Source organism: Pteronotus mesoamericanus, unplaced genomic scaffold (assembly GCF_021234165.1).
Source record: "Pteronotus mesoamericanus isolate MK-2021 breed Mesoamerican mustached bat unplaced genomic scaffold, CSHL_Meso_final scaffold_85, whole genome shotgun sequence".
Classification (NCBI taxonomy): Eukaryota; Metazoa; Chordata; class Mammalia; order Chiroptera; family Mormoopidae; genus Pteronotus; species Pteronotus mesoamericanus.
Window position 1 is genome coordinate 79195934 of NW_026555329.1, and position 23222 is coordinate 79219155.

Genomic DNA, 23222 nt, shown 5'->3' on the forward strand with positions numbered 1-23222 from the left:
GTTTAAAAAGCACCCTTATCCTATCGAAATTTTTAAAAATCAATGTGATAACTGAAATACAACAATTTTTTTCATAAGCAGATGTCTTTACGCTGATCTCCAGACCTAAAATAATAAAGAGCAAACTCTATAAACTATAAATAAAGCACACTTCTTGCCCTGTGACTCAGTCCGCTGAGTGTCATCCTGCACACCAAAAGGCCGTGAGTTTGATTCCCAGTCAGGGCAGAAGGCTAGGCGGCAGGTTCAGTCCCCGGGTGGGGCATGTATAAGCACCAAACAGATCAATGTTTTGCATGTCACTACTTCTGTTTTTCACTCTCTCTCTCTTCCCCTCTCTCTAAAATCAGTAAACATATCCTCAGATAAGGGTTTAAAAAGACCCCATTCACAAGTAAGCATCACTGAGAAACAAATTTAAGGAAAACTACTGAGCTTACCTAATCTAACATATCATCGATCATTAAAACCTTCCATTATTTTATCTACACACTCCTATTTCCAATGACAGTGTCTTACAATGGATGAAATACGGTTCCTTAAAATCAGCTATAAACAGTCATACCTTAAAAAAAACACTTAACATAAGGGTTTCTAAATTTCATTTGATCTAGTTATTGACATTCAATATAATAAAAGTCTAGGATTGTACAATAGAGTATCGAAGATCCATTAAAGTTTATGCGGAAAGAATCTACTCATTTACATGAGAACATTCTACAGTAACAAAAAATATTTCAATACTGAGATGAATATAATGCACATCAAAATTGAGAATGCTAAGGGAAATGAAAGATGAGTTCCTAGCAAGATGTGGAGGGCAATGGAAGAATGAGTGTGCGGCCTTAGCTGGGAAGAGCCAAAGAAAAATTCAGAGAAAATGGGTACTTAAGAATACAAGGGGCAAAAAGCTGACAATCGTGAGGAAGAGAATTTTCAATAAAGAATGAAAAGACAGTGATTATAAAGACCAGAATGCTCTGCAGTCCATATTTAAGGACACTAATGTAAAGTGAGGACAGCTCTAAGTCTTAGGTCTTTGAACAGGGTACTGTACTGGTTAAAAATAGAATTTTAGAAAGGTGACTGATAAACAGGACAAGCTAATACCTGAAGTCAGGGCACCCACTTAAAGTGTGAGGTGCCTTACCCTGGCTGGGTGGCTCAGTCGGTTGGAGCATCGACCTGTACACCAAAAGGCTGCACTTTCGGTTCCTGGTCAGGGGACATACATCCTAGGTTTCGGGGTTTGACCCCGGTCAGGGGGCATATGGGAGGCAACCCTTCAATGTTTCCATCTCACATCGGTATTTCTCTCTCCCTCTCTCTCTAAAATCAATAAAAATATATCCTCAGGTGAGATTTAAATGAATAAAGTGTGAAGAACCTTCAGCCGGGGCCACAATCGATAGGCAAGAATACACAGGAAAGGCTGAGACACAAAGGACTGTCAAGGACTACAGCCGTGGTCAGGAAACGCGAAGAAAGCGAGTATTTTCCAGTAACTCCTCGGTAACAAATTGAGGACAACTGCAGAGCTCATACATTAGACAAACAGAGAAAAGGGAAATTGGGCGAAAAAGTACATAGTATATAAATGAAAATTTAAATGTGTGCAAGAGTCCAGTTTTCACTGCATCTCACTTGCACTGACCCCATTTAAACTAGGCGAGTTCATTTTTTTGATGCAAGAAAAAAATTAAGGGACGATGGCTATTCTGTCTTCCCAATCATATGCATATAATCTTGTCCCCAAAACATGCCCTAGCATAATAAAGACAGCCTGTGTAATTTGCTTTGGTCGGTGTCCAGCAAAACCCATGGATGACTCATAAATAGTATATATTATCAAGTTTAAACACAATATTCTTTCAGAATTTCAGTCTGTGAAAATATGAAACTTCCCTTAAGCTCTTGCAATATGCTTCTCAAACTAAATGTTTTTGGCTCGACCAGCGTGGCTCATTTGGTTGGACATCAACTCGCAAACTGAAGGTCACCAGTTCGACTCCCGGTCAGGACACAGCCTGGGTTGTGGGCCAGGCTCCCAGTTGGGAGCATGAGAGAGGCAGGTGATTGCTGTTTCTCTCACACATCGATGTTCCTCTCCCTCTTTCTTCCTCCCTACCCCTCTCTCTAAAAATAAATCTTTTTTTAAAAAACCTAAATGATTTTTTAATAAAGCCTTTAACACACAAATGAATGCAACTGCAGAAGAGTATCCAGTTTGCCTTTAACCCTCCACTGTAAAATCTTTCAAAGTTATTAAAGACATTGGAAAAATAAGCAATTCTCTAAAGTAGGCTCACCAAGGACTTCATCAACATTTTATTACCCTTACCATTTTATATATCAATAACAACTATATTTTTGTTTGTTCCCCTGCAGTTCTGTGAAGTTTACTGTAAGAAAAGCTTCCATTCTTATATCTTTAAATGAGAAAATCTTACTTAACCCATTTGCGTTCTAGATTTACATACACAGCATAGAGCTCAACTTTAGTTTTAACACAGTGAAAATATTAAAAGAATCTTGTAACTTTATTCTTTTTCTCCTGCTGGGAAAAAAAAATAAACCAACTGTATGAAAGCTTGGGAAAAAATAACACTATTTTATATATCAAGTAATAAAACTGCATTTTTATTGAATACAAGAAAAGCACACTCGCCTTTCTCTTTTGTGCCATCCTCCTTCCTACTTTTATCAAGGACCACGTATACTAGCAGAGCATTACCAAGTTTATTAGGCTAGTGTTCCCTGTGGAAATGCTTGTATTTTATAAGACTTAAGAATATTCCATAGTGTACATTATCATTTAATAACATGCCGCCTAAAATTGTTTTAAATAAGTTCTCGATTAACAAAACCTCAAAGTCAGACTGACCTCTTCAAGGCTAAAAACTGTAAACTTCATCTGTTAAATATGTTTTTAATCCCAGGTATGGTTTTTGCTTAACACTTTTCCTCTGAAGAACATTTTAAAACTAGAAAGGACTAGAAAAAGAGCAACACTGCAAATGCTTAAAATAGACAGATAAAAATCGGTTTAAAAATGTTATCCTGATCATTTTGATAGCTTTTTTACTCATGCTATATTGCCATTTATTTAAAATAGTGATGATCAAATAAGCAGAAGCAATGTCATTCACACACCATGAAATTCTGCTGCAGGGGGGACCAGGAATACATTATGGGCACCGAGGCAACAGCGTTCAGAGTCTTTAATGGGATGACTTGCGTTGGAAAGTCCAAGTCGCTGGTCACCGAACACTAGAACAGAAAAAATAAAACGGCTCGTAAGAACAGACAACCTGAAGCTATAACAATCGTATCATAAGGAGATGCTGCCTACATAACATAATTTTAAAGAGGTAATTTTTAAATTTAAAAATCACTGTCTTTACCTAAGGCAGTAAAGTTCATACAACCCAAAAGGGATTCTCTCCTCCTCTTTTACTTAGGGTGAAAAAAATGCTTCAGATTTTGCAAATTCTTAAAGCCCTCCACCCCTTCCCATACTTACCAGTCAAAAACCACATTTAAATTAGCCTCAGATTAACTCCTTGAAATTTCTTCCATACTTCAACACATGTATTAATAATAGAGATACCAAATATGCCACTCAAATCTAACTTAGTAAGAATATGGAAACTTGTTAGGTTAAGCTTTATCTTTATCTTCCCTTTTAAAAAGCCCGGGTGTCATGTGCTGAATTATCAGGTGATACACAAACATTAAAGGGTAATAGAGCTGAGTTTCAATCACCACAAAATGGACTCTCGAATCAGTTCTGCAAAGCATAATCTCTAAACTAATAATAACAGCATCTAATGGTATTAAGCCCTTGGTATGTGTTAGGCACCGTTTTACACACATCACATCTGACCGTATTCAGTCCTCATCACAACGCTGTAAGATGGGACCATCCTGAGCCCCCATTTTACAGGTGAGAAAACAAAGGTGAAGAAAGGATAAGTAACTGGCTCAAAGTCACACAAACAGGGCTAGAATTTACACCCAGAAAGTCTGACTCTGGAGCCCCTGCACAGCCTGCCCTGACGCCACGTTTCTACAGGGTTTCAGTGCCTCCGTTCCCTTCGGGGACCGTATTTCATCCAATCCACGAGGACGCCGATGTCCAGGCATACCGCCATCTTCCGTATCGCTAATACTGCTCCAGTTACGCTGCGTCATAATGCTTTCTGATCACAGAGATTCTAAAATGCATGATGGTCTCGGATGTGCAAATGTTAGACAGTTTGCATCTTTGATTCTATGAAATACGGTAAAAATCTGTGTCCAAATAACCACAACAGTCTCCATCCCATCTAGGGATCCAGCTTTTCTTAAAGAGTAAGTGCCTTTACCCAATTACCAGGCCTCCAGAGCCTTCTCAAGAATACCCTGGACACCCATTCATAATCTATAATCAATGAAAATAGAGCAAAAAAGTAGAATTGAAGTGGTAAAATAAAGCAAATAATAATGCTATAGACATATTATTATTAATCATTTAATTTTTATTTACAAGGTCTTAAAAATAGCAGGACTCGATTCAGTGACATGAGAGTGCACACTGTTGGCACAGAGGCCAGGCCAGGGGGTCAATCTGGCAACCGTCACAGTCACTGCAGCACAAAAACAGCTCCTTCCTCGGTGGAAGGGAAGGGTAAAGACAGAGTAGTCAGGAAGAACTGTGACAGTGATTAATCCATTAATTTGCTTTCCAAAAGGGCAAAGATAAAGATAATAATACCAGGAAGCTCATACATAGCTTAAATAAATAAGGTGTGAACAGTTTACTGACCCCCCCAGAACCCGCCATCTTCCCAGCTCCCCTCTTTAGTCCCTGATGCAACTCTTCATCCGTCCGCCCCACCATCCAACAGCAACAGCAGTTAACATTTATTGAGCACGTACTATGTTGCAGGCACTGTGCTAAGTGCTTCACAGACGTTATCTTAACCACTCACCTCAGCCTTTGGCTTCACAACTTCACAGTGAGGAGAAGGCTGGGGTGCAGAGAAGTGAAATCACTGGCCTAGTCCGAAAGGCAGTAAACGACCAAGCCAGGGTGGAGGCCGAGGTCTGACTCCAGCGCCGAGAGCGCCACCCGTGCCGCAGCCGTGCAGTGGGCACCACGCCGCGCTCCTCCCCCAGCACCTCCTCCTCTCAGCCCTGTCCCCACCGAGCCTCCTTCCTTCCTACACAGGAATCCTTAACCTGGGAACTTTGGGGCAAGTGTCACACGCTGCTCAGTGATTTTAAGTACAGAATAATTTTCATTTCTTGTAAAACTGTTAGGTTTTTTAACTTTTATTTTAAATTTGGCAGGGATAAGAATTACTTCTGTGGCCTGAATTCTGAAGATTAGCCCCCTGTTAACAGCACGGGGGGCGGTGCATGCAGGGGAGTGGGTGGCCTCTCCAACTCTTGGCTCATTTGCCTGCTTTAACATTGAATCCAAGATCACACCTGCGGCTGGACAGCCACATGCTCTATTCAACTGCTAAGCAGGAGGGAGGCTGGCTTTGCTTCACCTGTTTGCTCCGGCCACGGAGAAAACACTCTGGGTCTACTGAGTGAAGCCGGCCAAGTGTTCCCATAAACAGAAGAACTGACGGAAGCACAGAAATAAGACGGCAAAGGCTGAGTACTCAGTCCTACCTCCACCCACGCCTGTCGCACTCCCATGAGCCATTATGTCTATACAGTCACACGAGGGTCACCGAGCTCTTGGAGGGCAGAAGCGGCGGAGGCAGAGTGTGGCTTCACCTCTCTGTCTCACAACGATACTCAGCACAGTGTCTCAAAAAAGAGTAGGCACTCAAAAAATGTTCCTGGGCTGCGCAGGCTGCGTTTGCTGGTTCTCCCTAGCGGAGAACTGCACACTGAGTTTCCCTTTAAGGCTAAGAGAGCGTCTAATTAGAAAGCTACAGGTCGACACCACTTCATTCTCTACACAGTAGCATCTCCAGAAACCTGTCCCGTTCTTGAACTGTCAACCTTAACTAAAAACCATATTCCTTTCATTTATGAAATATTCAAATGCAAAAGCATTTGTTGGTAAAAACAAGTTTGGGAATTCTTATTTATTGACTTATAGGAAAATTATTCAAAAATCCCAGTTACTTACCAGTAACTTTTTTTCTTTGAAAATGTATCACCCTTGACAGTTTCTATAATGAAGCCTCCTATCATGCAGAGCACTGAAAAGGGTTTTGACGTCGTGGATCTGCACAGCATTTTACCTGATCGGAGTCTCGTGTCCTGCGCTCAGGCGCTCACTAGGAGACCACCTATCTCAACAAAGTAAATTCTCTAATTCTGGTTCCAACTTGAGCATCACAAGGAAGTTACCATATATGATTCATCATCAGTGATAAAGAAAAAAACTACGTGAGTTATCAAGGATGCTACATTTTCAGAGAAACACAACTACTGGTAAGTAACCAAGTTCCTCTGAGGATGGATAGACTTACATCAACCAGCTGGTACAATAGGCGACTGTGTGGCTGGACCACTGGGAGCTGGAGAGGGAAGTCAAGCCAAAAATAGGAGTTGTAGGAGTACACAACCAAACTGAGACTCTTGGCAGAAGGCTGGTTCCAAGTAAAAACTGTGTTATGGAAAATCGTAGAGGGAAGAGCAGGTGAATGGCCTGCAGGGAAGGGAAAGAAATTAACACACCCTACTATGTGCCAAGCACTGTGCTAGAGACTTTACCAAAGTTAACTTCTTTAAAACTCACCACTGCCCTATGAGGTAGATAACTCCCCATCTTACAGTGGGACATCCCAAAGGACAGTTGCCATAGCTATCCACTCTCTGAACAATCTTAACAGCAGAAGGGTTAAGTCCGACTCTGCATAGTAAGGGGGAAATACAGTCAATTAACCAAAATTAAAAATATTCTTGGCTAGTGGTTGGTCCATTTGATTCACGCCAGAGACAAAATGAACTGTTGACATTGTCTAGTATCTTCTCACTTTTCCAAGTGAAACAATAAGAACTGTCTCACATCTAAGGTGTAGGAAAGAATGGGTCAGGAGGAAGCATCGGCTGCCACCCGACTCTAGAGAAAAGCCGAGCATCGTTTCTGAAATTACCCATATTCTTCGAGATCAGAGTAAAGATAACACAGCCAAGTTTTAAATTCACTCGCCCTTCTGGTGAAATGAGTGTATGGAACTTGATTTCAGACTGCTTTTACGTGAAGAAAGTAATGAAGAAAAACTGTTTGAATCAAGTTAAGTTCAACAGTAAGTGATTCATTACCAGGTTAGGAGGATGATTAGGAGGTGATCAAAGTGACGAGTGGCTCCATCAGGCAAGTGCCAGAAATAAAAATGCAAAGAAAAAATCAGGACTGACACTGACATATTTAATACAAACAGCTAATCACAGGTGATGGTGCTGAGGAATGAAGGAGCGGCTCACTCCAGCTTGTAAATTATTTGTTTTGTTGTTAAACCTTTAGGTAGCAAAGCTGTCTGGACTCGGGGCACAACGTCCACCGCGCACCACAGGGCTCTTGCCCCCGAGTTTACAAAAGCACAATGGAAAGACGTCATCCTGTGTCAGTTCTTACACTTCTGGGGACGGGGCAGGGGGCATACGTAGCATTTAACATAGAACATAGAACATTTGAAATACAACCTCAGGAAGTTGAGGTGCTTAAAGCTCTTTCCTGCATCCTAGCTTCAGACACCTGACTCTAAATGAAAGAGATCATAAATATATAAACCTAGGAAACTAATCAACTGTTAAAACCCCTTGCAGTCTGGGCCTGAAGGGCGCTACTGGGGTAAATCATCTCCTCATCATCTGCAGTTTTGCTAAAATACTGGGGATCAGACACGGAACGTAAGTCAGTAAACTACAAAAACACTCAACAAGGACAGTAAGCAGGTAACAGAGCCATGTTCACCCATTACATGCAAACTCAAGTACCTAATTCAAGAACAGTCCTGTGAGTGGAAAATATGACCATTTCTGTCATGGAAAAACAAACAAAAACTAAGAAACAGAGCAAACAGTATTATAGAAGTCCTCGGTTTCCGTAAGCTGTGGCTGTGACGTCCTGCTTCCATGCATGGACGTGGGGTGGGGGTGGGGCTCGGCCCCGGAGCAGCAGAGGCCCCAGTTAAAGGGAAGCAAGACTGTCACCCAGCCGGAGTCTCTGAGGAGAAGCACCAAGTCCTTGCTCAGGTGGTAAACCTGCTCAGGTGACCACCAATCAGGCTGATCTTTGCAAAACAGATTTATAACTGCTCTGCAGTCATTCACTGGTTATTTAGTAAATAGCACTAAAACAACTATAAAGCTAAATAAAAAAAACTTAAAAATCAAACTCCCACTTACTATGCCAAAGGAAATTCCTGATGGGTTAAATGAGAGTAAAATACAAAAAAGAAAGCAGTCCTAACCGTAAAGATGGACAGATAATTTAAAATCCTGAAGTGGAGAATGACTTTCTAAACCTTTAAGAAACACAGAAATCAAAAAAAGAGATTCTAATTTAAATACATACACATTTAAAACTTCTGCATAACCAAAATATATTAGGGATAACATCAAAATGGGAGTGGGGAACTCTGTAAAATATGATCAAACACTAGTATGTATAATCTACAAGAAGTCCTTTAAAATCTTGAGGAAAAAAAAATCCAACCTAATTTCAAAAGATCCAAGACCATAATAAGCAAACTCATAAAAGAAACATAAACAATAGATACTCAACCTCAATGAATAATTTAATAAAGGTAAAGGAACAAACTATTAATTTTTTACCTATCACACTGACAAAGACTTAAAAGATAGTAATACTTGATGTTGGGAATCTGAACAGACACTCCATAAACAGCTGGCAAGAGTGTAAAGGTGAAACCTCTGGGGCGCAACTTGAAAATCTCTATTAAATTTTAAATATGCACATCCTCTCGGCCTGGTTATTCTATTTCTTGAAACTTTTCCTAAAAAATTACGCAAAAGATGCAAAAATAAAGGTGAAGAATATTCAGAGCAACACTAATTACAAAAGAAACAAACAAAAACCTAAATGCCTGTCGATTAACAACAGGACCACCCATCACCCACCATCGGCCCGGCAACAGCGCCAGCGGACCTGGACAGGACGGGGAGCGAGGGCCCACGTGGCAGGCCTGTTCTATCCGGGAGTAACTCTTCAAAATAGAACATACATTATCATTACTATTAACACGCTAGCGGATACAGAAGAACTCTCAAAGAAGTCCTGGGGGCAGGACTGTTTTATATATTTCTTTATCTGAATTCTTCAAGTTATCACTTTGCAATGACCTTTTAATTGGAAAGATGAAAAACAGGAAACTTCATTGACCCAACAGATATTTACATTAGCTGGCATAAAACTGCCACGTCAGTTGCCAAAGTAGCTTGTGAAATCTGCCCAAACCTGCCAAAATGGTACAAGTGATATTCTTTTATAAAATCTAATAAGAAAAAACAGAATCCTAGACAGCGAATTTAAGTCAATCTACGTTATCAAGCTAAATAAATTGTGCCAGAGTTCCAGGTCTAATAAAATTTTGTTTCTTCATAGCAATAAGCATTTTTTAACACCAGACTAGACAAGTATTTCTTTTAGTTTGGGCTTATTTTGTTTGCTTTTAAAATACCTGTCAAAATTTGGTTTTGCATTTTGGGGGAAAAAAATCTTTGTAACAATTTAACAATAATTTTAAAATTCAAACAATTTTTAAGCAATTTAAAAATAATTATATATACACAGAGTTCTAGAAGAAAAACACTAAATTAAATGCAACTTGCTCTGGCCTGTGTGGCTCAGTTGGTTGGAGCTTCACCCCATAACCAAAAGGTTGCAGGTTCAATTCCCAGTCAGGGCACATACCTAGGTTGTGGGTTTGATCCCTAAGCCCAGGTCAGGGTGCATACAGAGGGCAAGCAACTGATACTTTTCTCTTGCATGGATGTTTCTCTCTCCCCCTTCCTCTCCCTCTAAAGGCAATTCAAAAAAATATGGCTCAGACTGGTGCGGCTCAGTGGACTGGGCATAGTCCTACAAACCAAAAGGCTGCCAGTTCGATTACCAGTCAGGGCACATGTCTAGGCTGTGAGCCAGGTCCCTGGTTGGAGGGTGTGCAAGAAGGAACCAACTGACATTTCTCTTGCACATCGACATTTCCCATTCTCCCTCCCTTCCCTTCTCTCTAAAAATATATAAATAAAATCTTTTTTCAAAAAATAAAATAAAAGCAATTGAAAAATGTCAAGTGAGGATTAAAAAAATTAAATGTAATTCTTGCTTATTAACTGCACAACATAAACATAACATTTTTAAAAGCTCACTTTAAACTTAAGATATCTAATGTTAAGTTTAAAATATAAACTCAAAACATTTTAAGTGACCTTTGTTCTTTGTTAAACAACCCTTTGGAAATCCATTAAATGCTTTTATTGGATTAGTTTCCTTTCAAAAGAGAAGAAACACTTCCTTTACGGTCATTTAAGAAATGCTCCATCTATTTCAGCCAAGAGAAAGCCAGAAAGGAAACGAAGGCTGCAGTGATTTGAAAAGCTACATGGGTGGAAGGACCGGCAGAGTTAATGGAAGACTAAATTCTCCAAGTAAATACAGCATATGGTTAAGAGAGGCCAACAGGAGCAGAAAGCAACTTAAAAATCAGTTCCTTCAGGAACCAAGAAAGGATGGATATGTTCAGACTGAAAGTCAAAGCAGACACCTGGGAGAGGCATCCCTTTATTTTTAAGACAGGACAAAAGCGACCTCACTCCCTCCCAATAATCTGCTCAAAGGACTCAGGAGACTCTAGACCTATTGGTACTGTCATCCTGCAATTTACAAAGGAAAGAAAGCATGTTAAGTGTGTTGCAAGTGTATTTCAGTAAAAGAACAGTAAAATTATACATTGGGTAAACTAACATTTTTTTTTCTTTGAAACCAGTAACTAAATTCATTTAAGTTAACTTAGGAAAGTGCGGTACCAATTCAATCAACAATAAGTGTTTACATGTAAACAAAACAATGTTTTTCTCTTCTTCAACAAGTCAGTCCAAACTGCAAACACATTAAAGAACTTACACATTCTATGTTATTTTGATAGCATTCTCTCCAAAAAAATATATACGAATGTCAAATGATAGGTGATGAACTTAAAATCATTTCAGACATCACTAGGAAGAGCAAACCCATGTACTGCAAAGTCCACAAGACATTTAATTCTTCCTGAACGGAGGACTAGGAGGCCTTCCTGATGCGGCTTGTGTGTCAAGCATTCTCAAGAAGCCCAGCTGAATTTTTCCACACACATGAAAAATTCTCACTCTTCCAGTAAACAAGACACAGAATTCTTGCAAGAACATTATATTCTCCCGGGAATCTAAAAATGCGTATTAGCAGGGAATTTTTAAATTACAAAACCAATCACACCATCTACCCAGAAGTCAGACATCATTTGAGCAAGCCTCTTTCAGTCACACTAGGTATAGGTAATAAAGCTTGATATGAAGAATCAATGAAGGATAAAGGGCTTTGTAGTTTTTAAGCAAGAAATGGATAAATGTTCAAAAAGAAATGCACTAGTAAGAACTACTAGGGTAATTCTTAAACCAGTTTCTTCATTAAAACTGGAAAAACAGACACACTGACTGAAGAGTATGACTACCAACGGTGCAGACCTACAGAAGAAAAGGAATGAAGGTCACCTGAAAATGTTGTGATGAACAGCCACGTATCATGGCAATAAGGCATACATCCATTGGCTTGTATGTATCACTTAGGGACATGTTTAAGCCCCTTAAAAAGATCAACCAAAGAACAAAAAATAAATTTAAAACATAGATTATAGTCACTGTCTTCAAGAAGTCAGAAGTATTTTTTAAAAGAAGCACAAAAATAAGACACATTCTACACGTAACATTGCCTAAGGTTCCGTAACCTCACCAAAAACAGATATCAGAAAGTGTCTTGAAAACAATATACTGCAGATGTGGCCTCTAGGTTCAGCTGCAGAGCTCCTTAAGCTGAAGACGGCACCTACAGCAGTCACTTCATTAGACCAGAGAGTAAACTTGTCAGACATTCTTTACTGAAATAACCTGGATAAAATCAGTCACTTTAAAACTGAGTGTATCTACAAGTACAGAAGAGAAGAAAGTAAAAGACGTGTAAAAAACTGAAAATTGTCATTGAATCATCGCCATGCTGCAAGGTATTAAAACCGAAGACGGGGCTTACAAAGAATCAGCAGCTTATAAAAATGAGCACCGTTAGGATAGCATTTCCGAGTGTTCAAAGCCACAGACGAGGTGTTTGGGTCAGCACTGCAGCCCAAAGCCCTGCCAAGCCTGCTACTAGAAAAGTCTGCAAAACAGGCTTTTATTTATCCTCATGCTTCTAACCTGCTCCAGACTCCCACTTTTATAGCATATAAAAGAAATCAATATATAGCTGAAAAGGCTCAAACTGAAGAAAAAAAATAATAGCTATATTCTTATCTGAAAAGGCAATTAAACAGAGATCATTAAATTCCTTTTCAGCCCTAATATTTTATTATTTATTGTGATAACACCAAAAGGCTTATCACAAACTGTATAAATCTCCAATTTCCAAAAGTCAGGGATGGCGGTCTGAAAGGAGGTGAGGACAGAGGGAATCGAAGAACCATCATCTGAAGCAGACTGGTTATCAAGAGCAGCTCAAAACCACGTGCCTGACCAGGCCAGAGTTCCACCAACAGAAACTGAATACCTGAGGCTGGGACTACTTCCCTCCTTTCCCCTCCTATTTTTTGAAAATGGTGTTTCTCAACCTGCGTGGGGTACCAAGTTTAGAAAACAGTTTTATTAAAATGCTAATTTCTTTTCACAATTTCTCACATAAACTCACAGTAAAGTTAGATAGCTTGACATGCAATGTTTATCTCCATTTGACAAAAATCATAAGAAATTTTCAATTGGTAAATACACACTTGATTATATTGTACTCTTAAATTTAATGCCAAAAATTATATTATGAGCAACTGCAGCTGTACATAAATAATGAATTTACTAATTTTTTAATATGTCTGAGCAAAGTGTACTCTTCTGGGCCCTCATCAGATCATTACAGCAAGCAAAACTGACTTAACTCTTCTAAGGCTCAGTTTCCTCATCTGGGAAAGTCGGGGGGGAGGTATAATACAGCCATCATGAAGATTAAATAAAATAATGTGTACAGAGTACCTTGCACAGTGCCAGAAATCATTACTGCTGTTAACTTTTATTATTAAAGTAAGTTGGGCTTTTGATAGCATTTTGGGATTTCTAATGGGTGCCAAAAATAAGTGTTCCATGTGTTTCTACTTTATTTCTCCAAATTTCTAAGATTTATTCCTCCAGGGAGGGAAATAAAATGAGGGTTTTTGGGGGGGGTTTTTTGTTCCTCACCTCAAATTTCCAGAAGGTCACCAGACAAAACTTTCAAAAGAATTACTTAGAAGCCCCTTGCTTAACCCTTTCAAGATTGTTCTAACTGGCATAGAAAAAAATCCCTTTCACCCTTAGTACATCAATAAAGTTATTACCTCCAATATGTAAGCCCTGACCTGTCCCAGATGGTGCAGACATGTTTGTTGCACATCATACATGTTCATATAAGTACAAGTCAGAGCTTTAAAGAATAGTCACCTGACAAAAGGCATAAATGGCTAAGAACATCCCAAGCCAGGCACTGCCACTGGAACCGCCCGCTGTCACGAAGCCATCACCAGGCCCATGTCTGTAGCTCACTGGGCTACTGGGACGGTGCTGGCGCGCCTTTGAAGCCAGTGTGCCCGAGCCACAGGTCTCAGACTACAGCAAAGTAGTGCTCGGTTATCACCACATTGTATTAAAAATGGCTACTCATTGAAATGTATTTTAGAACAAATTCCATAGCTTAGGTCAGCCATTTTCAACTTTTTCATCTCATGGCACACATAAACTAATTATTAAAATTTTGCAACACCAAAAAATATATCTTTTGCTGATTAGACCAAAAAATAGGTATAATTTTGATTCATCTATACTGGCGCCTATTGTTGTATTGGCTGTCATTTTTTTTATTTAACAATCTAAGAGAGAAAAGGTCAGTGCCCCTGACTAAATAATCAGGTACTGCATTTTTTTTTTTTTGAAAGATTTTATTTATTTTTTACAGAGAAAAGAAGGGAGGGAGAAACATCAATCAGCTACCTCTCGTATGCCCTCAACTGGGGACCTGGCCCACAACCCAGACATGTTCCCTGACTGGGAATCGGACCAGTGACCTTTCGGTTCGCAGGCCAGCGCTCAACCCGCTGAGCCACTCACTAGTCAGGGAGGACACTGCATGTTTTTAAAACTTCTTGTGGCACATGGCTGAAAACTGCTAGTTTAGATAGAGGCTCCAGTCAATACTCTACTACACAGGATAATCTAAATTCCAAATCACTTTTCCCCTCTTTCTGCTTGAGCCCAGTCAGATAGGGTAACATACCCTATGCCATCTTTCTATATAAAACAGGTACTCAAAGAGAAATGCTTTAACATGGTTCTACACTGTTTAAGCGCCCACACTATCTTTCATCTTGTTGCCACTTGTTTTCCTGTGTTATTGAATCATACAATCTACCACAGATTTATCACCTTCCTTTAAGAATAAGATTTTTTGGAGGAATTAATATCTCATTCATTCAGAAATTGCTACAGAAAAGGAAATTCCAAGTAAGTTCTCAACGCTCAATTTAAAATTCCTGTAAAAGACCTGGTCGAGTGGCTCAGCTGGCTAGAACATCCCATGTCCCGTACACCAAGAGGCTGTCAGCTTAATCCCAGTCAGGGCGCGTAGAGGAGGTAACTGATAGGTGTTTCTCTCTCATATCAACGTTTCTCTTTCTCTCTCTTCCTCTCTGTCTAAGGTCAATAAACATATCCCCTGGTGAGACCTTTTTTAAAAAAAAATTCTTATTAAAAGAGCCTTAGAATTTAAACAAATTATGGAAAACTTTGTCTAAGAAGATGAACAAAAAGGAGGTACTTCTTAGAGCATGACTAATTCATATTAATGGGAGAAAAAAGACAACTGAGTCAGAAAGCCTTGTTCTAAATAGTGATCTGATGAGGACATTGAAGAGTATTTAATTTAAAAGATTTTTTTCAACAATAGTCTTTAAAAATCTCAGAATCTGCCTAGTAACAGTGAAACGTACATCAAACACTAGAGCTCTGTGTTACCTAAGGCAGCCATTAACATTTACATAAGAAAAAGAAATGGCAATAAAAAGATGGACATCCAGAAGTCAGCCACTACTTTCTCTCAACAAACAACCAGCGTCCCAGCAGCAAAAACCAGAAAGCGCCGAGAAGGACTGCGGCGCGGGAGTTAACCAACCTCCCTGGTCCCGCGCAATGAGCTCACAGAAGTCAGGATGTGCACAGGCTGTATCCTTCGTTGCTTCCATTCTTGGTTTAAGATTTCCGTTCTTTCCACAATTTTCTGACGATTGGAACTAAACATACTCTTTAAAAAAAATAAAGCAGAGGAGGAAAAAAATTGTTCATTGTTAGACCACTTGTAATATGTCTACTGAGGGTTAAAATCTAGTGATTTTTCAAAAATACCAGGAACATTCCCTCTAACGCATGAAGATTTTTAAATAAACTGTCGTTTCCCACATTTAAATAATACAAAAACACCACACCTGTTATTTTATTGTAAATGGGAGGGGAACAGGGAATTATTTCCATCCTTTGTTAACTCCGTATTTTAAAAAACTGACAATGACTTTCGAAACATGAAACCATGCACAGCCCTGTCTATGTGGGCCCGAGTCTACAGATGCAATGCAAAGGTATACAAAAAGGCAGTGAATTCCAAGCAGGCTGAAAATCTTTCCCATATCACTGCTGTGCATGGTACCATTTTATGTTAAGACAGATAACAACTTGAGCTTCCAAGTCTTCATTTATCGTAATGTAAATATAGCCTTGGCTGAAAATGTACCATTTCAAATTAAAACATATCTTTAGGGAGGAAAAAAGCTATCTTCAATTGTATGTACCTTTTCACAAAAGACAAAGTAAGCGATACCTTCACTTCGTCGGCTCGCCTGAACCTCTTGAGCTGCCGCAGCCTCATGTACTCTGATTTCACGCGCTTCCGCCAACAAACTGGTCCCTTCTCAGACTTCTTCCCAGTCTGGCCCATGATTATTCTAAAAGCAATGGTTTCATATTAAAATCACTAATCTAACCATCCAGAATATGATCCCTTGTGTGTTAATCCCCAGCAAACTAACAAGCAGCAAAAGAAATAATACATAGTTGTAGTGTAGACATTTGCAGAAGGGTGCTCCTTTGATCTGAATGGTTAAATCCATAAAACATTTCATTCAAAGTACTATAAAGTTTTACTCATCACAACTTCTAAAATATATTTTTATTTACACAGATTCCCCACCCCTACAGATCAGCCATCTTACAGAAATATGATCCCATTACAGGAATTAAGTATACCTTATAACAAGCTAGTTTTTAATCTATGACATCCACACTGTGGAGCGAAAAAATGTAGAATGACCCTAAGTTTTCATCGTTACATTACAGGCAAAATTGAGTAATATAAAAGTGACAAGTCCAAAAAAGTAAAATTTACATGCAGCACTAAAAGTAGAAAGAGTACAATACACAACCAATGTACAAATTAAAGTGTTCCTCCTATACACTTTTAAACCACAGTTCTCACCTTAAACACTGGTAAAATGGGTTCCTGCCTCTTGAGCTACATCTACTGACATGAGGGGTCCCTCTGCCAGCAAGAGGAGAAAGGAATGCGGCAAACGCACAGTAAACCCTCTGCCTTATCTTCAGTTTCAGGCTCTGGGAACTAACTGTGTTCAACTCTGAGGACAACCTACAGTTCACAAGGTACCTCATTCATACTAGAGTTCCCACTTTGAGTCTAAGTAAGTCCTCTTCTAGAACATTGTCTTCTCAAACTATGAAACCATACCTGTATCTTCAAAAGATTAGAACACTTCTCTGGCAGTGCAAAGGTGCCATGTTCAGGAGTTTGGCTTTCATTTCTCTAAAAGCAGTGGAAAGCCACTGGGCTTTAAGTAACAGGGGAGAGGAGGTTTCCACCTTGGAAGGCCAGGTGACTGCAAAGCAAGAGGGGAGGTGGGGAGACAGAGGCAAAGGTGAGGCCGAGGCGGACCAGACTGCAACACAGTCTCCAGGCAAGAGGGGACAGCAGCTGCCACCACGCTGCTAGCAGGGCAGGAAAGGAACTCGAGGGCTACTCAGGAGACAACCAGGTGATGATTTCAATGTGGGGGAAGATGACTTCCTGGCCTGAATAACTGAGTAAGGTTTCATTTACCTACCTGCTTCCATAATCCCCTCAGGCCGAGAGAAAACGGCCCAAGAAGTCCAGATCTAGAGAAAGAGCCAGGGTCTGGGCAGCTCTCAGTAAAAACGCTCAACCACCAAACCGCAACACGGAGTGCAAATGCGGGGTTATTCAGAGCTGAAAGAGGGGCGAAGAAAGCACGTAATAAGGTCCCGGCAATGAATACACAAAGATGAGTGAAACACAGAACTTGCCCTTAAGGAGCTGACAGCCTACCTAAGAAGGCCAAAAAAAAAAAAAAAAATTCCAATATAAGATTAATATGGCGGGGGGGGGGGGGGGGACTGGACAGACTAGACTGCAGAGGGGTGGCAGGGAAGGCAAGGACACAACCTGACAGTTAAGATGGGGTTCAAAGTCCAAGAAGGAATGAAAGAAACGCCAAGGCGTGAGCAGACACCCCTGGAGACAGGGCTGTCTGGGCAGAGAGGAGCCTGCAGACCCCTCTGACAGAGGCGGATGTTTAGGGTGGTTGAGGCTCAAAACTCCAAGGACTGAACAAATGAGAAGAATGAAGAGATTTCAGAATCTGAGGTAAAAACAGTTAAATGAGGTCAGAGATAGGAGTATTCCTTGTGAAAGGTTAAAAATGCAGCCTTGCCTCTGGGTTACTGAAGTGGAACAAAGGTAACTGTCCTTACAACAGAGAAGGCTGAACTCACCTAGATGCCCCTCCTTGAAGCAATGCAGGAAGTTAGGAGGGAAGAAGAAAGCTAGAAAGACAGTGAAGAGGGCAAAAAGACACTGAAGTTAAGAAAAAATTGGAGCTTCCTTTAAGATATAACTTTGTGGCAACTGTTTGCATTCAAATCTGCTAGTTAACAAAGAAGCTCAAGTAATACTATGCAAATTATTTTAGACATTTAGCACATCAAAGGCCTAGAAACTAGAAAGAAAAGGAGTCTGATAAAAAGTGATTATCTGTTGCTTCATGAGCTCAAAAATGATTTCACAACGATCGGATCTGCTGCCTTGACAAATTCTTGGTCTTAGAGGCAACACCCCTGACAAACCCTACAGGAGGGCCAGGGCATTTAGTTTCCCCCAATGCACAGTGTGGGTGCTGCTACAATGCTTTTTTAACGCGCACACGTGCTATGTCTTGGTAAAGAGGTATCGTTAATTAGCATTACGTTTCTGTACTACAACCCTCCTTGTCTAACATTCTGGAACACCTTCATGTTGCTTCTACCTTAGTTACAATAAAGTGTGTCACAACAAAAGGCTTTCTGACCAAGTTTAGCCAACTAAACAAGTGGTGAGACAACAGAACATTTCAAAACTGAATCTGGAACCAACCTCTCTTGAAAGAGGACAAATATGGATAAATTTCCACATTTACAGATTTCACATAGCTCATCTAAACAACGTACATGAGTGGAGGTTTTAGTCTATAGGATGAGCCTCTAAATAACTGCACAACTGAGAGGAAATGAAGAAAATTAGGGTAATTCATCTAGGGGAGATTATCAAAAATCTGATTTAAGAAATAAATATAAAAGTGTCCAGACTGTTCTTTGGAAGTACAGTAATAAACAGGGAGACCATCTTCTGTAAAGAAGAAAACAAGAGGCACCATTTAGAAGGATACTGTCCATAAAACAAACTCTCTCTATCACAGCATTTATAATATTAAAATCACATTTTCACGTTTTTCACTCCACTTCACCCCCACTTAATTCTTCAGCAGCAAGATTCATTTTTATTCATTTATGAAATCCCGGGGCCTGGTTGTGTACTTGGCAGAGAGCAGATTTTAAAACAAATAAAAAAATAGATTTGTTAGTGTGCCCCCATCTTGAGGAGCTCCTAAAGCACACCTGTGCCCCAGGCCGGAGAAGGAAGGGTGGCTACCACGCCTGAGCATGGAAAATCATCAGCTGTGCCCCAAGCCCCCTGAGAGATGCGTCGCAGGGGCAACAGAAGCCCGTGACCCAGCTGCCCTACCAGTCAAGAGTCCTGAGCGAGAATCGGGAGTTTCTTGAATTTCTTTCTATTGAGAAAGCTGACAGTGCCTTAAGACAGCCCCAATCACAAAGGGACGGCGCCACCTGTCTCCAAGCTGGTCGCGCCAGACTCACCCAGCGCTGCGCCTATTACGCAGGAAGTCTTCCAACGCACGCCCCTCAGACCCCAACTGGGTTTCTGACTGTTTTCCACTACACCACAGCCAACTATTTAAGTATAGCTTCAAATATTCATGTATTAGCAAAAAGAAACCTTTATTAAAATGACTTACCACTAAGTGGACGGGAATTTGTGAATATACCCAATTTTCAAACTTATCAATCACAACATTTGTTTTGTTTCATAAGTGAAATAAATAGCACTAGTATGATTTTTATCTAGGACATGAAAACATCTTCTCTTATTCAAAACATTATGGTATAGCTCCAGTCACTGAAATACGATTCTACCTATATACCGTACAGTAAAACCAAAACAATGGTTATGCTTTATTTCAAAGGGCAAACCAGATTATAGCAGGGAACCATTTAAAACCTTGTAGAATTAATTATAAAATAAATAAAATTAAAAAAAATTATATAGCCCGACCTGTGCAGCTCAGTTGGTTGGAGCATCATCCCATGCACTGAAAGGTCTTGGATTCAATTCCCAGTAGAGACACATACATACCTAGGTTGCGGGTTCAATCTCCAGTCAGAGCACATACCTAGGTTGCAGGTTCAGTCCCCGGTTGGGGCGTGTGCAGGAGGCAACCAACCAATGTTTCTCTCACATCAATGTTTCTCTCTCTCTCTTCCTCTCTCTCTGGAATCAATAAAAAACTTTTTTTAACTTAAATTAGAAAAAGAGCCCTGGCTGGCGTGGCTCAGTGGCTCTTTAAAAAAAAAAGAAGAAGAAAAGAAAAAGAAAAAAGGAAAAAAATTATGTAGTCTAGAGTCTATTTTATCAAACCAAATCAAATACCCTGAACACCACACCCTTGTAACCGAGCTCTGTCCCACTAGAACGGACGCGGGGGTGGTTCTGCCACCCTCTGGGAACTTCCCACCACCCCCTCTCTGAGGACCGCCACTGCCACAGGAAGAAGCCCAGGGAGCTGGCCTGGCCAAGGCCCGCCGCTCCCTGCAGAGTCACCAGGACCGTGCTGCACACATGACCGGAAGCGATCCAGCCACAGTGAGAATCTCAGGAGGGTCCCTGGAACGTGAAGGCAAGAATGCTCACTTTTCCACTTAGATGTAAACCTGGAAACATGTTGCCCTGAGGATGGCTGGAAGCCAACTTGCAACCACAAGAGAAAAGCCGGCAAAGACAAAGTCAACAACAGAGAAAGAAAACGCCCAACACCAAGAAATGGACTCTCATCCCACCTCTGAGCCCCGAAGGAGGGATGCTTTGCTAAACCGACTCCAGAACTATTCAGTCATGCAAGCCAAGTAATTCCCTTTTTTTTGCTGAAACCAGTTTGGATGAGGTGCTCTGCCACATGAAATACAGAGGGGGACTGAGATAGATTCTTAGTACTGAGATTATAGGTACACTAAGGCCTGAAACGACAGAGGCGGGCTCTCATCCTCAACAGCATCAGGAAGGGCCGCAGCTACACACCCGGGGGGCTCTGCTTCCCGCCAGGCGAGGAGCTTTCTCCGCCCTCCAAGTGCCTACAACCCCAGTGATGTGGCCAAGACACATCCAGCCACCTCGCGGGTGATGAGGCCACAAGAATCAGCCCCCTTCTCTGTCAGGCCCAGCCGGTCCACCTGTGAGGGCCTTCACCTAAGACGACATCCCTAACCCTCCTTACCGAGTTGCCAACGACGGAGGAATTTTTAAGTTCCCTGGGCATTTTTCAGTGCCCTTGATGCCTTTCTTTAAGGGTTCTTCATTCCTAAAGGATTTGCCAAACCAAGGTATTAGCCACCTATTCAGTCTTGTGGAGTCTTCTTTCTACTTATCGGAAGAACACTAAGTAATAAATTACATGTACTATTTATCCTTCCCAAATATATTAACAGCATTCACTGTGACTCCTAACTGAATACCACACTAAATAAAGTCAAATCCAAACCCAACAAAATTTAAGTACACAATTGCAATATGCTCGATGTCCTTTTCTGACTAAAATGTCTTTTTACTTCACAAGACTGTCATAAAATTGCCTATTTTGAAAAATCACCAATCTTCAATAGTGCTTTTATTTTTAGATTCTTTGAGAACATGTTAGTCTCATTTAACAATTTCACTTATTTTTTAAGTAAAAATCCATTGCTTTAATAAACTCAAAAGTAAATTAATAGTAAACAAATTTTGCAGGTAAAGATAAAGAGAACCTAGACAGACACAGAGATGTAACTTGTGATGAGAGATAAAAATTAATTACTTAGGAGAAGTAGGTCCAATGCACAAGGGAAAAGACCCTCCACCCACACCTCACAAAAACTAAGCCTGAGAGTGAGCAAGAACTTCGAAAGGCAGATGCAAGGGCCACTGCACTGCACCCTGCTCTCAGGACAGTAAGACAGGAGGCCGCATTTCATGTGTCCCCCGAGTGCTACAAAGGTTCCCAGGCCGGGCAACGTTCTAGCTCAGAGAAAGAGGAGCGCCATCATGATTAACAATGGCTGTTAGGAATGCGAGACAAAGAACATGGGAAGAGCACTCTCCATTCCAAACGCAGTTCAACATTAAACAGCAAGTGGACATTAAATTCTAAGTCCTATTAAATTCTAAATCATATCCAGTCTTAAGCAAAAGACAAGAGCACAGACAGACTCCAAAACCAGCCTACCTGGGTTCAGACCCCAGTTCTCCCACATACCAGCTGTTCATGAATTTAGCCAAGTTACTAAACATCTTTGTGCCTCTCTCCCCTCATGAAAAAGAGATTAACATAGGAGTATCTACCTCAAAGAGGTGCTATGAGAAACAAATTTATGTAAGGTACACAGGACAGTGCCATAATATTGGCTATGAACTACACAAACAGCAGAAGAATAAGATAGCAATTACAACAGTCACATAAAAAAGTTAAGACAACAATCCAGTGTGAAAAGAGTCATTTTTTTTAAAACTGTAGACTGTATGCAGATAAAAACAAAGATGGAGCCCCGGCTGGTATGGCTCAGTGGATTGATCCCCAGCCTTCAAATTTAAAGGTCACTGGTTCGATTCCCAGTCAGAGCACATGCCTGGGTTGTGCAGTTAGGGGGCATGTGAGCAACAACAGATCCGATGTATCTCTCACATGTTTCTCTTCCTCACTCCCTCCCCCTCTCTTTAAAAGTAAATAATTTTTTAAAAAAGATTAAAAAGAACTGTGCATAAACACTGTACCCTAGTTATTAAATTTCTCTCAGGGGTTCCAATTACAAATAAGCAATGGATGGATATGGACTAGAGTCGGAGGTATCAGTATGAACTCATTTTTTTTTAAGGTTTTATTTATTTATTCTCTTAGAGAGTGGGGAAAGGAGGGATAAAGAGAGGGAGAGAAACATCAATGTGCGGTTGCCTCTCGCACGCCCCCTCCTGAGGACCTGGCCCGCTACCCAGGCACATGCCCTGACTGGGAATTGAACTGGTGACCCTTTGGTTTGCAGGCCGGCGCTCAATCCACCAAGCCACAAGAGCCAGGGCTGAATTCATTTATTTTTAAGATATGTGCATACAGGTACAGAAATACAGACATGCATACACATGGCTTAGCAGACACACATTTATTTCCAAGCTCCGTCCACAGAAAGCCTCGAAGCAGTGATGCTACAGCAGCACACCCAGCACCCGTATCTTTTTTCTAAATACCATTCTCCAGTACAAGAAAGCA

At 40.6% G+C, this 23222-nt stretch overlaps 1 protein-coding gene across 1 annotated transcript in view; it reads right to left on the bottom strand.

The window, feature by feature from the left end:
* The window catches only part of EZH2 (enhancer of zeste 2 polycomb repressive complex 2 subunit), a 65840-nt gene that overhangs the window by 20832 nt on the left and 21786 nt on the right, over positions 1–23222 (bottom strand). The window contains exons 2-5 of the mRNA XM_054564471.1: positions 20106–20203; positions 16112–16235; positions 15413–15541; positions 3154–3270 (exon numbers count right to left, since the gene is read on the bottom strand). Coding sequence (XP_054420446.1) covers positions 3154–3270; positions 15413–15541; positions 16112–16228 — 363 coding nt within the window. The 5' untranslated portion in view covers positions 16229–16235; positions 20106–20203. The remainder of the gene's footprint in view (positions 1–3153; positions 3271–15412; positions 15542–16111; positions 16236–20105; positions 20204–23222) is intronic.